The sequence below is a fragment of the Miscanthus floridulus genome, chromosome 4 (genome assembly GCF_019320115.1).
Source record: "Miscanthus floridulus cultivar M001 chromosome 4, ASM1932011v1, whole genome shotgun sequence".
NCBI classification, from domain to species: domain Eukaryota; kingdom Viridiplantae; phylum Streptophyta; class Magnoliopsida; order Poales; family Poaceae; genus Miscanthus; species Miscanthus floridulus.
The window spans coordinates 144,827-159,878 of record NC_089583.1 but is presented as its reverse complement, the minus strand read 5'-3'; the positions used below and the strand labels follow the sequence as shown (position 1 = coordinate 159,878).

The 15,052-nt window shown below is 46.7% G+C and overlaps 1 protein-coding gene across 1 annotated transcript; it reads right to left on the bottom strand.

Moving 5' to 3' along the window:
- Positions 1 to 10,898: 10,898 nt before the first annotated feature.
- LOC136550672 (uncharacterized) lies at positions 10,899 to 11,285 on the bottom strand. Its single transcript, XM_066542287.1, has one exon. The coding sequence runs from the start codon at positions 11,283 to 11,285 to the stop codon at positions 10,899 to 10,901; it is 387 nt and encodes a 128-aa protein (XP_066398384.1).
- Positions 11,286 to 15,052: the final 3,767 nt, after the last annotated feature.

The following is a 15,052-nucleotide window of genomic DNA, read 5'->3' as shown; positions in this document are numbered from 1 at the left end:
GCTCGGTTGGGAGCTTTATAGGCCGGGGGTGCTGCGGCGTAGAAGGAAAGGGAAGCGGGGCACACTGAGGTGATTGGTCGCTTTCCTTGCAGGAGAGACGGCGCTGGCGACTTGCCAAGTTTGGCCACGCCATCATCGGGTCAAGAAAGGAAGGGGAACGCGGGGAAGAAGGAAAGGGAAGGGGATGGCAGCGCTGACGAGTGGGACCCAGGTTGCAGCGAGAAGGAACAGCACGTGCGGGCGTCTAACGATGTGGGCCAGTGACGCAGTGCAAGGGAGGAGCGGATGGTGCGTGTGCGATGCGGGTGTAGGCCGAGCGGGCCGTGTTGGTGGGCTGCGCCGCATGGAACGGTGGGCCACCGAGCAGATTAGGCTGAGCAGTTGCGCGAGGCAGGTCAAAAGGAGGGAAAGGGAGGGGCAGCTGGGCCGAGGCTAGGAAGAAGAAAGGAGCGGGCCGGGGAAACTAGGCCAGGCAACTAGCTGGGCCGACTCCTTGGAGCTAGGCTAAAAAGGAAAGAAGGGATATTTTTCAAATAAAAATCCTTTTCTATTTCTGAATTCTATTTCTTTTCTTAATTCAAAACCATTTCAAATATGAACCAAATCAAACATAAATATGATTTCAATATACTTTCTAATTCCAACATAGATGAACCAATTTTTGGGAAGTTTCCAAAAAATAACTTTTTAAGTTCTTACATTTTCCAATTCCTTTTCTTTTTCTAATCTTCCAATTCTAAGCTAAATTCAAATCCAATTCGAGTATGGTTTCAAATATACTCTCCTATTCAAATAAAAATGGACAATTTTATTAGGCTTTCCAAGATAAACTTTACAAGTTTAAAAATACTTTTATTTTCTAATTTTCTTTTCTTTCTTTTCTTTTATTTCAAAGCCATTTTCAAACTCTTTTCAAAAACTTTCCAATTTACTTTGGAGTTTTGGATCAACACCATCCATCACAATAAATAAGATGCAACAGCATGTATGCTCACACATGTTACTACCTTATGTTGAATTTTAAATTAATGAAAATTTTTATTTCCTATATTTCATGTGCACAAAAATTCCAATTTAAATCATTTTAACTCTATTTAAAAAGAGGCAATTTTTAGGGTGTTACAATTCTACCCCCCTTAAGATGAATCTCGTCCCTCGAGATTCGGAAGACATCGACTAAGATATGGGAATACTCCATCCATGGATTCTTCTTTGCTTCCTCGTGTAGTTCCATCGTCTTGATAAAGATCCACTTTACCTTGCATAACTGTTGCCCTTACTCCAAGTAATTTTCCTAACTAATTCCAAAATTTTGGCAGGTACCTTGATCAAGTCTTAGGTAACCCTAATCACTAGGCCATAATTCTCTTTATATGCTCACCTTTCAACAAGGCTTCCTTATCTTCTTGGTCCATAAGATGATCTACCATCAATCTCCAAGACATTAATGATCCTGGTTAAGTTGCTTGAACTGGGAATACAACTCTTAATCCTTAGTGTTACTCGAACCTTCTTAGCATAATTCTCTGTTGCTAAGGGCATCGGTCATGACTTCGCTTCTTGAAGTGATAGCACTTTTCCAAGTCCTAATCAATCTCATTCCAACAAGGTTATCACAAGCTAAAGACCAACTTGGTGAAGATGTCCTATATATTCTTGTGATCCTCCTAGATGTCACTTTTACTTTCAAGAAGATAGTACTTCCATTCTCCACAATAGATAGCTCCAGATAACCTGTTAGTTCAACAAATGCATATAAGAACACATCCTACACCTTCACAAGATGCATTATTGTAGATACAAAGCTCTCATCCTGATCTGACAAAGCTAATACCTAGGTTTTACTTCGACCTCTTGGACTCCTTCAAACGCTTGGCTGAAGTCTCTTGGTCCAAACTAACTTAAAAGCTTTTCTGGTAGATTTATCAACATCTTGCTGGTCTTGGATAGACCTTTCTTGGACTTCTAACCAAAACTCATTGAAACTCTGAGTTCTCTCTTACATCCTTGAGTACCACCACACTTCCGCTGCGCACTCTGATTTCTGCTGTGCAAACTCGAACGTATGATACTTCATCTTACCAATTCTTCCACTTGACTATCCCCCTTAAGATAAGGTAAGGTAGGGAATACCAAAGCATAGCTTGCATCATATTGTGATTGAAGTCTACTGTTGTCCATAATTTCCTCAGGATTTTTGATCATCCAAAATCAGAGATATGAACCGATAAAGACAGGCTGCTCTGAAGACAAGATAGGAAAAATAGAAGAAAACCGTAACCCAACTATTTATTTCATTAATCCTTATACCTTAGGCCTATAAACTAAATGAAATTGTGGGAACACCCAACAAGATCATTGCACTCATTACAAAGATGCAAAACAAGCATAAACATAATGACAATTCGACAAAGCACTGAAAAATGCACAACTCAATCATCGACTCAACTTGGGATACTATCGTTTTTATTACATAAAGGGCACAAATTCCTAATTCTTAAAAATGGCATGATTGCAGGGACATCTCTCGCATGGGAGTAACACGTCATCCACTACATCAATTTCATCATGGGCTTCCCTTGTATTGTGTGTCACCATCGTTTGCTTGTGGTAGTCCTGTATTGACCTAACTCTGGCTACCTCCATGGCATAATTGTTGATCCTTCTGTGGGCAAGATTTAACATAATGTCCTTCCTACTGACAATGATAACACTTTCTCTTAGCTAGATCTTTAGTGATGTCATACTCCATAGAATTGTTGCTTAGAGTATTGTCAGCTTGCTGACTCTGTAAGTTCATCTTTGTTTGACTAGACCGCTTTTTAGCTTGCTTGATCTTTTGGGGTTGAAACTCTGTGTAGGTGATTGTCCACCCATCTATGCATACCTCATGTGGAAAGACTAGAGTAACCTTAGCTTGAGAAACCTCCAATTCTTTTGAGTCTGAGTTTAACTGACTAGGGATTGGAGTTGTATGTGACGATGTAATAGAACTCAAATGTTGTTTCTTCCTGATTCTGACTCTGGTGAGATCTCCTTTCTCTTCTTATCCACATTGTCCTCAGGTACAGGCTGAATACCTTCATACTCAATTCTTTCTCCTGACGGTGTGGTTAGAAGCATCGAATGCTGGGCATACTTGATCACTCCTTTGCAAGCAGATAGCCATCCTATTCCAAGAATGACATCAATGTCTGCTAACTCTAATACAATAAGATTTGCTTCAAATTTTACTCCTTTGATGTTAAGACTAACTCTTGGGCATTTGTGGTTTGCCTTCATTTCTCCTTCTGGGGTCTTAACTATCATTGGTTTCCTCATCAAAAGCATAGTTATCTTATGTTCCTTTATGTATGTACTAGAGATAAATGAATGTGAAGCTCTGGGGTCAAACAACACTGTGGCGAGAGTTGAGTTTACTAGAATGAAACCATACACAACCTCCTTAGCTCCATGAATGGTTGTCATATCCACATTATTCAATCTTCCTTGGATGTACTTTCTCTTTGTTTTACTTCCTTGCTCCTATTTCTTCTGGACCTTCTATTCTTGCTTCTGTTGTGGGTGATCTTAGCATTCATGTGCCATTCTTCCAATATCTTCATTGGACTTCATATTCCTCCAAGCTTCTGCTGCTTGTCTCTTCACTAGTACATTTGGTATGTTGGTTTGACCTTGTGGCAAGCACTGTTGAAAACTCCTAGGTTGAGTCATTCCTTCTGGTGCTTGTTGTTGCATAGCTACAAACTTCTCCTTGTTGAATGCAGTCAAGGACAACGTAGCTTGGTCCTCTTGATCTCTGATGTTGGTAGTTATCTCGTTATGTTCCATCTATATAGACAAAGATAGAGGATTGAGAATAGAGACAAAGTTTTCATAACAGACAGAGGCTGAAGTGATCATAAATTTTAGCAAATAACAAGGTTGGAGAGAAAAACAAGAACTAAGTAGGATAAAAGCATGCTAAAACATCCAGTTCTATCTAGGCTTGCGTCCTACAGTCAGCATTGCTCTGATACGACTTTGTAGCACCAGGTTTTAAAGACAAAACCAGATACACACTATATGTGAGCCCAGGAAGTCAAATCTCACATATAGCCACAAAATAGGGTAATATCAAGAGACAATACTTATTACATAACGTATTAGTAAAAGAAAAGTACCCTCAGAGTATAGACAGCGGAAAGTCGACTCCGATCTTTAGGCGAAGACTATAAATCCATAGGGACGACTGACTGGTTTTCCACAAGCCTAACTCCTCCAAAACCCGCAATCTGGTACCCATCCAAAATTTTTATCCAATGTATAGAAAAGTAAAACAAGCGTAAGTACATGTCGTACTTAACAATTATATCATGGGGTTCATGAGGCTCAAAAAGGCTGACACTAGTTTTACTGCGATTAGCTTTAATAGATCATCTTTTTAAGCAGTTGAGTAGCAAAGGATTTATCAATCCCATAAACACATGATCAGGTAAACATGATTAATGTATAGCATAAACAACCAATTATTAGCATCATCATTATCCATTAGTGATCATCTCTATTCCATAAGGGTCCAAGGCCGCTCGTGTCCATGAGCACGGCTGTTATAACAGTTTTACACTCTGCAGAGGTTGTACACGTTCACTGTGAGTCATGATTTACCCTTTTGCCCAAGGTAGCTAATCTCTTGACCCACTTCCAAGGAAGGTCGGCAGGGTTCACTATGAAGCCTTTCAAAAGATTTGTCTAACAAGTTAGGGCCGCTAGGCGTATGTGGCCCATCTCTAGGAGTGGCAAGCATGGGCATCGCAGCACGATACACACTTCCCAGCAGCAAAGGAAACATACCCTACGCCTCAAAGGTAACCACTAACAAGCTAGAAAAGATCCTCATACTGAGCTAAAGCCAGAAACATATGGCCCTCATAGCTGTACTGTAAGTCTCGGATGATCGCTTACAGATAAGTCCTTAGGGAGAGGAATCTAAAGCATATAAACACTCTAGCCCCTTGTTTCCATGTTACTAAAAAGTCATGTTTTAATGTTTATTGCATATACCATTAGTCAAGTTACAAGATCATGGTTTTGATTAAGCACTAGCAAAAACTATCCCAATGCATTATCCCAAAGGTTTCAAGGTGCAAGATATCAAATATCTAGGATATCCTTATTGGCAACCAAGGTAGACACATGCAATATGAATTAAGTGTTTAAATGTGAATAGGTAACAAGGATGGTCCCATGCTATACTTGCCTTACACACCGATCCTTCGGCAAGCTTTATTCTTTGATGTCTTTCTTCTTCTTATGGATCACCATGTGTATCTCACCGACTGCATAATCATAGAACACCACACAACATCCATACACATACATGCATAGCATACAATTGCATCTATATCAGAATAGTACACCAATCATAGAAAAATAAGTAAAAGAGATTGAAATATGATTCTACGTATCACTACGAACACGCAGTCGCGAGAAGCACGCTAATCGAAGCTACGGTTGAAAAGTTACAACTATCGAGCGATTTGCTTAATACATGGAAAAGAAAACTATAGGCTTCATTTATGTTAACTATATGAATTCATATACAAAAGATATTTTATAAATAATATAGATTATATTAAGTCAACTTTAGATTTGAATTATAAAACAAAAGTAAAACAAATCATATTTTATGTATAAAACCTAGTTGCATAATCATTAATCAAGATATGATTTAAACCATGATTTTTATGAAATAGTAATATAGTAAACACTATAATTAACGCGTAGATCTCGTCGTTACAAAACAAATGCAACTTGAACGGACTATTTCGGAGTTAGAATGAATAAGTTATGATTTAAACAAGTTTTCCTTTAATTGAATAATAGATTAAATCTACTCATAAATTTCAAGTGTTGGAAACATGCCTAACAGTTGTATAAACATGTAGAAAACGTAAATACGATCCTAATGCAACTCGAACGGATCAAATCGGACTTAAAACGCAAAAGTTACGCATGAAATAAGGTGCAGTGGCATTTCTGTAAATATTTGAACTCATTTTTGAATTAAAACAATTAAAATTCTGAATTTAAATGGATTTTGGACTGAGCGTACTATTTTTGGAAAACACAGGGTCTAAAGTGAATAAAAACAGGGCCTAAAAGAAATTATTTTGAACTGATTGGATTGCGGGTTGATTACTGGAAAACGCGGGGGCTAAATTGCAACCGTGCAAGGCTAGACTAGTGGTTGACTGCTACGCTGACTCTGCATACACGTGGCGGCCACTGGTTGGCGTGGTGCTCCACGCAGGCGGTGGACACGCTGATATGGCGCCGTGGACTGTGTCCATGGCTCATGATGGACCAGTTATACACCGAAACGGTGAGATCTAATCATGGCCGTTCATCCATGATCCGGCGGCGCAGGGCACACTGGAGTACCCTCGGCAGCTACAGGGCACCTCCGGTGAGCCTGCCATTGCCAGCATTGAGCCGAGCTCGGTGACGGACATCAGGAGGGTGTTCCAGACCTCCCCGGAGCAAACTGAAGGCATCTACATGAAGCGCGGAACCCCACAAACTCTATGGCGTACCTAACACGGACAGGGATCTTGTCGAGGCAACGATCTACGGCGGCGCCATTGTTGGCGGCTTGGAAGCTCGCTGTTACGACGCTCTAAGGCGCTAAACTCGACAAGAAGGGGACGAGGGGGTTCAGGAGCTCACCGCGAGTGCAACGGTGGTGGTCGCGGCATCTCGAAGGCCTCTGAAGGCGTGGGCGACGACAGCGGCAATCTGAGGAGAGAGGGAGGGTGCGGGTGAGCAAGAAATCCAAGAAAGCTGCGACCAAAACCCCAAATTGACTGTACCTACAGCTGCGGTGAAACACAGCGGAGCTCTGGAAATCATCGGCGATGAGAATAGCGCTCGGGAGGATTGGATTCAACGGCGGCGGTGAGCTTCGAGCGGCAAACGGAGAGAAGATGGAGGGAGGCGCTCGGTTGGGAGCTTTGTAGGCCGGGGGTGCTGCGGTGTAGAAGGAAAGGGAAGCGGGGTGCGCTGAGGTGATTGGTCGCTTTCCTTGCGGGAGAGACGACGCCAGCGACTTGCCAAGTTTGGCCACGCCATCGCCGGGTCAAGAAAGGAAGGGGAGCACGGGGAAGAAGGAAAGGGAAGGGGATGGCAGCGCTAACGAGTGGGACCCAGGTCGCAGCGAGAAGGAGCAGCACGTGTGGTCGTCTGACGACGTGGGCCAGTGACGCAGTGCAAGGGAGAAGCGGACGGTGCGTGTGCGATGCGGGCGTAGGCCGAGCGGGCCGTGTTGGTGGGCTGCGTCGCGCGGAACGGTGGGCCACCGAGCAGATCAGGCCGAGCAGCTGCGCGAGGCAATCCAAAAGGAGGGAAAGGGAGGGGCAGCTGGGCCGAGGTTAGGAAGAAGAAAGGAGCGGGTCGGGGAAACTAGGCCAGGCGACTAGCTAGGCCGACTCCTTGGAGCTGGGCTAAAAAGGAAAGAAGGGATATTTTTCAAATAAAAATCCTTTTCTATTTCTGAATTCTATTTCTTTTCTTAATTCAAAACCATTTCAAATATGAACCAAATCAAGCATAAATATGATTTCAATATACTTTCTAATTCCAACATAGATGAACCAATTTTTGGGAAGTTTCCAAAAAATAACTTTTTAAGTTCTTACATTTTCCAATTCCTTTTCTTTTTCTAATCTTCCAATTCTAAGCTAAATTCAAATCCAATTCGAGTATGGTTTCAAATATACTCTCCTATTCAAATAAAAATGGACAATTTTATTAGGCTTTCCAAGATAAACTTTACAAGTTTAAAAATACTTTTATTTTCTAATTTTCTTTTCTTTCTTTTCTTTTATTTCAAAGCCATTTTCAAACTCTTTTCAAAAACTTTCCAATTTACTTTGGAGTTTTGGATCAACACCATCCATCACAATAAATAAGATGCAACAGCATGTATGCTCACACATGTTACTACCTTATGTTGAATTTTAAATTAATGAAAATTTTTATTTCCTATATTTCATGTGCACAAAAATTCCAATTTAAATCATTTTAACTCTATTTAAAAAGAGGCAATTTTAGGGTGTTACAGAGGCCTTGTAGGACCATGCCGTTTGCGTGCTCGACCTGCCCGTTCGTGCGTGGGTGCGCCACGGTGGCCCAATCAACACAGATGTGGTATTCGTTGCAAAATTGGAGGAACTTCTTTCTGGTGAATTGTGTGTCATTGTTTGTCATGATGGAGTTTGGAACCCCAAAGCAATGGACAATGTCGAGGAAGAACAACATGGCTTGCTCGGACTTGATCACGGAGATCGGCCTAGCCTCTATCCACTTTGTAAACTTGTCTACGGTGACAAGCAAGTGGGTGTAGCCCCTGGGCTCTCTTTTGAGAGGTCCGACCAGATCGAGCCCCCAGACCGTGAACGACCATGTGATGAGGATTGTCTGGAGTGCTTGGGCTGATAGGTGGGTCTACTGTGCATAGTATTGACACCCTTCGTAGGTGCACACGATATGCTCAGCGTCAGCCACCATGGTCGGCCAGTAGAAGCCTTGATGGAATGCGTTTCTAACCAGGGTCCTCGGTGCGGCATGGTGTCCACAGACCCCACCATGGATGTCGCTCAACAACTGCTTCTCCTGTTAGATAGGGATGCAGCGCTGTAGGAGCCCAATATGGCTTCGCTTGTAGAGTTCACCCTCAACAAGGACGAAGGACTTGGCACAACGTGCAAGCCATCGAGCTTCCATCTTGTCCGCCGATAGAGCCTCACAGAGGAGATAGTTGAGGTAAGGCACCCTCTAGTTGACCAGAGGGTCAGGCTCTATCGCTAGATCTTCATCGAGCTCTATGACTTTGGGGACGGTTGGAGCCGACAGCTGGCTAGCTCCTGAGCCCAGGGTAGGCGGTCCGCTACCTGTGTGTTCTGGCTCCTCGTAGTGGACCGAGGGCTGGTGCTGATCACTAGCAAAGACACCAGTTGGCACCGACTCTCGGCCAGATGCTACTTTTGCCAATGCATCGACTACCTCATTGAGATGCCTTGGGATGTGGTTGAGCTCAAGGCCATTGAACTTGTCATCCAGCTAGTGGACTTCTCAGTAATATGCAGCCATCTTGGTGTTGTGGCAGCTTGACTCCTTCATGACTTGGTCGATGACCAGCTGGGAGTCACCTCAGACGTTGAGGCGTCGGATTCCAAGCTCGATGGCAATGCGCAGACCATTGATGAGTGTCTCATATTCGGCCACATTGTTGGAGGAGGAAAATGGATGCAAACCATGTACCTCATGCGTACTTCAAGAGGTGAAATGAAGACCAGCCCTACACCAACGCCTTTCTTCATCAACAATCCAACAAAGTACATCGTCCAGTACTCCTGGCCAATGACTGCTAGCGGCCTTTGGACCTCGGTCCACTCCATAATGAAATCAGCCAGCACCTGGGACTTGATGGCCATTTGGGAGGCATACGCAATGCCCTAACCCATCAGCTTGAGCACCCACTTTGTAATTCTTCCCATGGCATCCTAGTTTCAAACAACCTTGCCGAGTGGGAAAGACGTCACAACCATCAATGGATGTGACTCAAAGTAGTGGCGCAGCTTCCTCTTGGCGATGAGGACGACATACAGGAGCTTCTAGATTTGGGGGTAGCGGGTCTTGGAATTGGACAAGACCTCACTAATGAAGTACATAGGACATTGTACTTTGAGGGCATGGCCCTCTTCCTCTCACTCCACTACCAGGGCTGCACTGACCACTTGTGTGGTGGCCACAATGTAGAGCAGAAGCGGTTCTCCATCGGTTGGAGGGACCAGGATCAGGTCCTTCGTTAGAAGCTATTTGACTAGGTCGAGTGCCTCCTAGGCCTCGGACGTCCATTCAAAGTGGTCAGCCCTCTTCAAAAGCTGATAAAGGGGGATACCTCATTTACCGAGGCATGAGATGAAGTGGCTGAGTGTGGCGAGGCACCCAGTAACTCGTTGTACCCCCTTTATGTTCTGAATCAGGCCCATCCTTGTGATGGCCAAGATCTTCTCTGGGTTGGCTTCGATGCCATGCTCGAAGATGATGAAACCAAGCAGCATACCCCTCAAGACCCCAAAAACGCATTTCTTAGGGTTGAGCTTAATGCCGTTTGCTCAAAGTCTTGAGAAAGTCTGTTCTAGGTCAGCTATGAGTTGGTCAGCCCATTTGGACTTAACCATGATGTCGTCAATGTAGGCCTCAACGGTCTGCCCGATGAGGTCCCTAAAACACTTGAGCATACAACGTTGGTACATGGCCCCAGCGTCTTTAGATCGAATGTCATCGTCACATAGCAGAACGATCCAAATGGGGTGATGAAAGATGTCGCGAGCTGGTCGGACTCTTTCATCATGATCTGATGGCACCTAGAGTACGCATCAAGGAAGCATAGGGTTTCACTCTGGGTGGTGTACTTCTTTGATGAAACCGCCCACCAAAAGCTTCACGATCTCCTCGCTGATGGCCCTATGCTTCCCCTCATCGAAGCGACGCAGGCGCTATTTCACCAGCTTGGAGCCTAGCTTGATCTTCAAGGTGTGCTCGGCAACTTCCCTCGGAATGCCTGACATGTCCAAGGGCTTCCACGCAAAGATGTCTTTGTTGGCATGGAGGAAGTCAACGAGCGTGCTTTCCTATTCGGAGGAAAGCGCAAGGCCAATGCACACCACCTTGCTCCTAGAGCTACTGGGGTCTATGAGGACCTCCTTAGTGCCCTCCACTGGCTTAAAAGACCTGGTCGACCACTTGGGGTTGGGTGCATCTTCGGCGACCTCCTTTCTGATGGCCACAAGCTCCTTAGAGGCGACGATTGTCACGAAGTGATCGCAGCACTTGACCTCGCACTCGTAGGCAAGCTAGAAGGAGGTGCCGATGGTGATGACCCCACCTAGGCCTGGCATCTTTAGCTTTAGGTAGGTGTAGTTGGGGACAGCCATGAACTTCATGTAACATGGACATCCCAAGATGGCGTGGTAGGTTCCATGAAACCCCACCACCTCGAAGGTGAGGGTCTCCATCCTATAATTGGATGGATCCCCAAAGGTGATGGGCAGATCGATCTGCCCAAGTGGCACGACATGCTTTCCAGGAACGATGCCATGGAAAGGTGCTCTGATAGACCGAATGCGCGATCGGTCGATGCCCATGGCGTCGAGTGTCTTGGTGTACATGATGTTGAGGCCACTACCCCCATCCATCAGTACCTTGGAGAGCCGCTTCGTGCTGATGATCGGGTCGACCATGAGCGGATATCTCCCTAGCTATGGGACGCTCTCCGAGTGGTAGGTCCGGTCAAAGGTTATGGCGGACTTCGACCACTAGAGGAAAGTAGGTGTGGCTGGCTCAGCCGTATAGACCTTGCAGCGTGCGAGCTTCTGACGGCGCTTGGAGTCATAGGTTACCGACCATTTGAAGATCATGAGGCAGCCATCCGATGTTGGAAAGCCACCATCCTTCCCCTTAGCGTCATCCATGGTCGGGTCAGGATCCTCGAGCAGCTTCTCAAAGTGGTTTGAAGTACCCTCCATGGGCTTCTGACCCCTTTAGTGGTTGGCAGCGGCCACAACCGAGCCCTCATGCTGATGCTTGTTCTTCTTTTTGATTGGACAGTTGGAGGCACCCTCCCCGACATCCTCGTCTCACTTCGCCTTGCCTTTGAGGTGATCGAAGATTGCTCCGACCACTTCCTTGCCTGAGGCATGGCTGGTGGAGATGTCAAAGAGTTCCTTGGTGGTTCGTGGACCCTTAGATCCTAGCTTGTGAACCAGGGACTTGTAGGTGGTCCTAGATAGGAAAGGTCCTATAACGTCAGCGTTGGTGATGTTAGGCAGTTCGTTGCACTACTGAGAAAAGCGCTGGATGTACCCACAGAGGGTCTCTCTGGCCTTCTATCGATAGTTCTTGATATCCCATGGATTCTCAGGATACTTGTACATGTCCTAGAAGTTCCCCATGAAGATCTCTTTTAGGCCCGCCCAACTTTGGATTCTGTTGGGCGAAAGGAGTTCCAACCATGTTCATGTCGAGTTGGCTAGGAACAATAGAAGTTTGTGGATAATGAAATCGTCATTATCCACCCCACTGGCTTGGCAGGCAAGCTGATAATCCTCAAGCCATAGTTTGGGGTTTGTTTCCCTAGAGTATTTCCGGATGTTGGTTGGTGGTCGGTGCCTTGGTGGAAAGGCGGTGTTGAGGATGTGTTGTCCGAAGGCCTAAGGTCTCGATGGGTCGGGGCTTGGGCTTTGGTCCTCACCACTATTGTAGCATCCGACACATCGTGGGTGGTAGCCATGGCTAGCCCCCTCCCCTGTATCGCTGTGGGTATGCCTACGGACATCGAGGGTGTCACGCGTGTCACGGTTGCGGCCGAGGCACTCATGCACCGGAACTATGATGCATGGCCTACCGCTTTGTGGCGCCTGGTGGACTGATGCATCCTTATTAGATCACTCTGAGGGCATGCGCTGGCTGGCATTGAGCTCACATCACTAAGGCAGTGAGCTCTCGGCCTACTGCGCCATCGTGCGCTCGAGCAGCGTACGAATCTTGTGATGGGTCCGATGCTGATTGGGCGTTGTGGCCCCCAGAAGCCCACGGAGCAAGGCCACCACAGCAGCGATGTTCTGGCTCACCCGGACGAAGTGTGGGAGGGCTTCATCATCCTCGATAATCCTCTGGTTTACGTCACGGACCATGGCACATGCGCGCATACCATCCCCATGGCGGTCAATCTCACGATCGAGCTCTGCGCGTTCCTGCTCGAACTGGAGTCACGCCTCCTCAAGCTCTCGATTCTAGGCCTTCAGCTACTCCACCCATAGGCGGGGTGGGGCCCCTACATCACCCTCAACCTCATCGTCGAGGTCATTCATCGGGGTAGCCTCCTCCTTGTGGATGCTTTCGACATGTCCTTCGGAGGTACCTACCATGAAGCATTCATGAGAGGGGTGATGGCTTCCCCTGCTAGAGTTAGAGCTGGAGGGTGACTCCAACTCCTCTGCGAGGAGGTCATGGAAAGACTCCATGATGTATTTGGTCACCCCATGAACTCATTTTTCGCGGGGGATGGAGGCATGCATGATGCCACAAGGTGGCCAACGGTCTCTACGGTGTTGTAGAGACCGAACAGGAGCACTATCGGAGCACTTTGGATGAAGTATTCTAGGGGGAGGGGCTCTCCCTCGGTGAGCCATGCCATGATGTTGGTGAACAAGAAGGTGAGGCAACGCAGGTCCTCCTAGGATGGTTGGGGTCCCAAGAAGGCACTGAGCTGGCGCTCTAGCCTTCCGTAGTCGAAGTCGAGGAGCTGGCTGCTCCCGGGGACGTGGGCCTCTGGTGCATGTAAGCGTAGCTCCTCAAGCACCTTGGCGATTGTGTCGAGGTGGATAGAGTGGAGAGGCTGAATGACGATGGGTGCCCACGCCAGCTCTAACTCCGTCGTGATGATGAAGTCTAGGTCCTTGAAGCGCATGTGCATGCTCAGGACCTAGGTGATGTTGTGACTAGCCATCCGTGACCTAGTGTTGATGTCGAGACACGCAAAAGGCCCCTACCTAGTGCACCAACTGTCAGTGTTTCAAGTAAACACCAACGAGTAAATCTGTATTATTACGTGTCTGGCTCGGATGATATGCTAAGAGGATATGAGGTTTATACTGGTTTAGGCAGAATGTCCCTACGTCTAGTTTGTTGTTGCTACTCGTGTTACTAGCACTAAAAAGTTAATAGTAGGGGTTACAAACAGATGAGAGAGGGACATGTCCCATGTCTCTGATGGAAAGAATGAATGGGTGCCCAGAGCTTCGTCGCTGCTCGGCTATGTGTTCGAGGTTTGATGCTAGTGGTTTTGATCTAATCTGATGTGGTACAATTAGTTCTTGTGCGATGTGATGATCTTAGTGGGGTGCCCTCCTTTCCCTTTTATCGGTCAAGGGAAAGAACGTGTTACAACAGGAGAAAAGAGAAGAACGAGAGGGAGAGAAAGTCCTTCAAGGTCACCGGACCTTTTCTTTCCTTTGTGTGGGCCCCATTGACACGGGCGGTGGTGACAGGGATAGCCCCATGCTGGGTGCCTGTCTGCCTGATGATGCCATGCCTTGGCATTGTCAGCGGGTTGTGATGTCCCATCCCACCATGGTGGGCGGTGCGGTGAACCAGCATGCTGATCAGCAACCATACAGGGAGTAGGCAGCACAGTGACCACACGCCCATCACTATGGGCGATGTGAGTCCCCTAGAATGACATGTCATGGGGATAGGTCGTGTTGAGACATGACTGCTCCCTGCATGATGCCAGAAGTTTGACCTTAGGTTATACTTTCTGGCCCGTAGTGGTTGGCGGTGACGTGAGCTTCCATCAGGAGCCGTGCCCGAGGGATCAAGCGAGACGGAGCCAGCCCTCAGACATCGGGCGAGGCGGAGCCAGCCTACAAATGTCAGGTGAGGCGAAGCTAGCCCTCAGATGTTGGACGAGGTGGAGCCTGCCCTCAAACATCGGGTGAGGCAGAGCCCGCCCTCGGGGGTCGGGCGAGGTGGAGCCCGCCATCGGGGGTTGGGCGAGGCAGAGCCAGCGGCCTCGGTATCGGTTGGAGCTATAGTCGCACCCTTGACTGCCAGGATGGATTAATGTATGACGACCATTAGCCACTCCTCTTAAGGTACCCTAGTATTGGTCCCCGACAATAATCATGAGTAGATGAAGCTATCCATATATTCAGACATACTAAGAATTCATAATTAATAATAGCAGAAACATGAGTACATGAAGGTATACATATATTCAGTCATACCCAAATTAGGGAAGCTAAATATTCACAAAACCACATCCGTGAATACCTTGAGGAGATAGAAGTAGCCGCACACGGTAGCTGCAACCAGAGAGGTTTGAGATCTGTCGGAGTAGCGATGCTGCACGCCACACAGGTGAGGCAAGTGGGGGGGCAAGAAATAGGAGGTCGGGGGACAGTGGTACAGGCGAGCGTGTACGACAGCCATGAATGCGGCGGCCCTA

Excerpts from the sequence above, each read along its gene's own strand:
- LOC136550672 (XM_066542287.1), bottom strand. The coding sequence starts at position 11,285 with ATGGTCGACCCGATCATCAGCACGAAGCGGCTCTCCAAGGTACTGATG.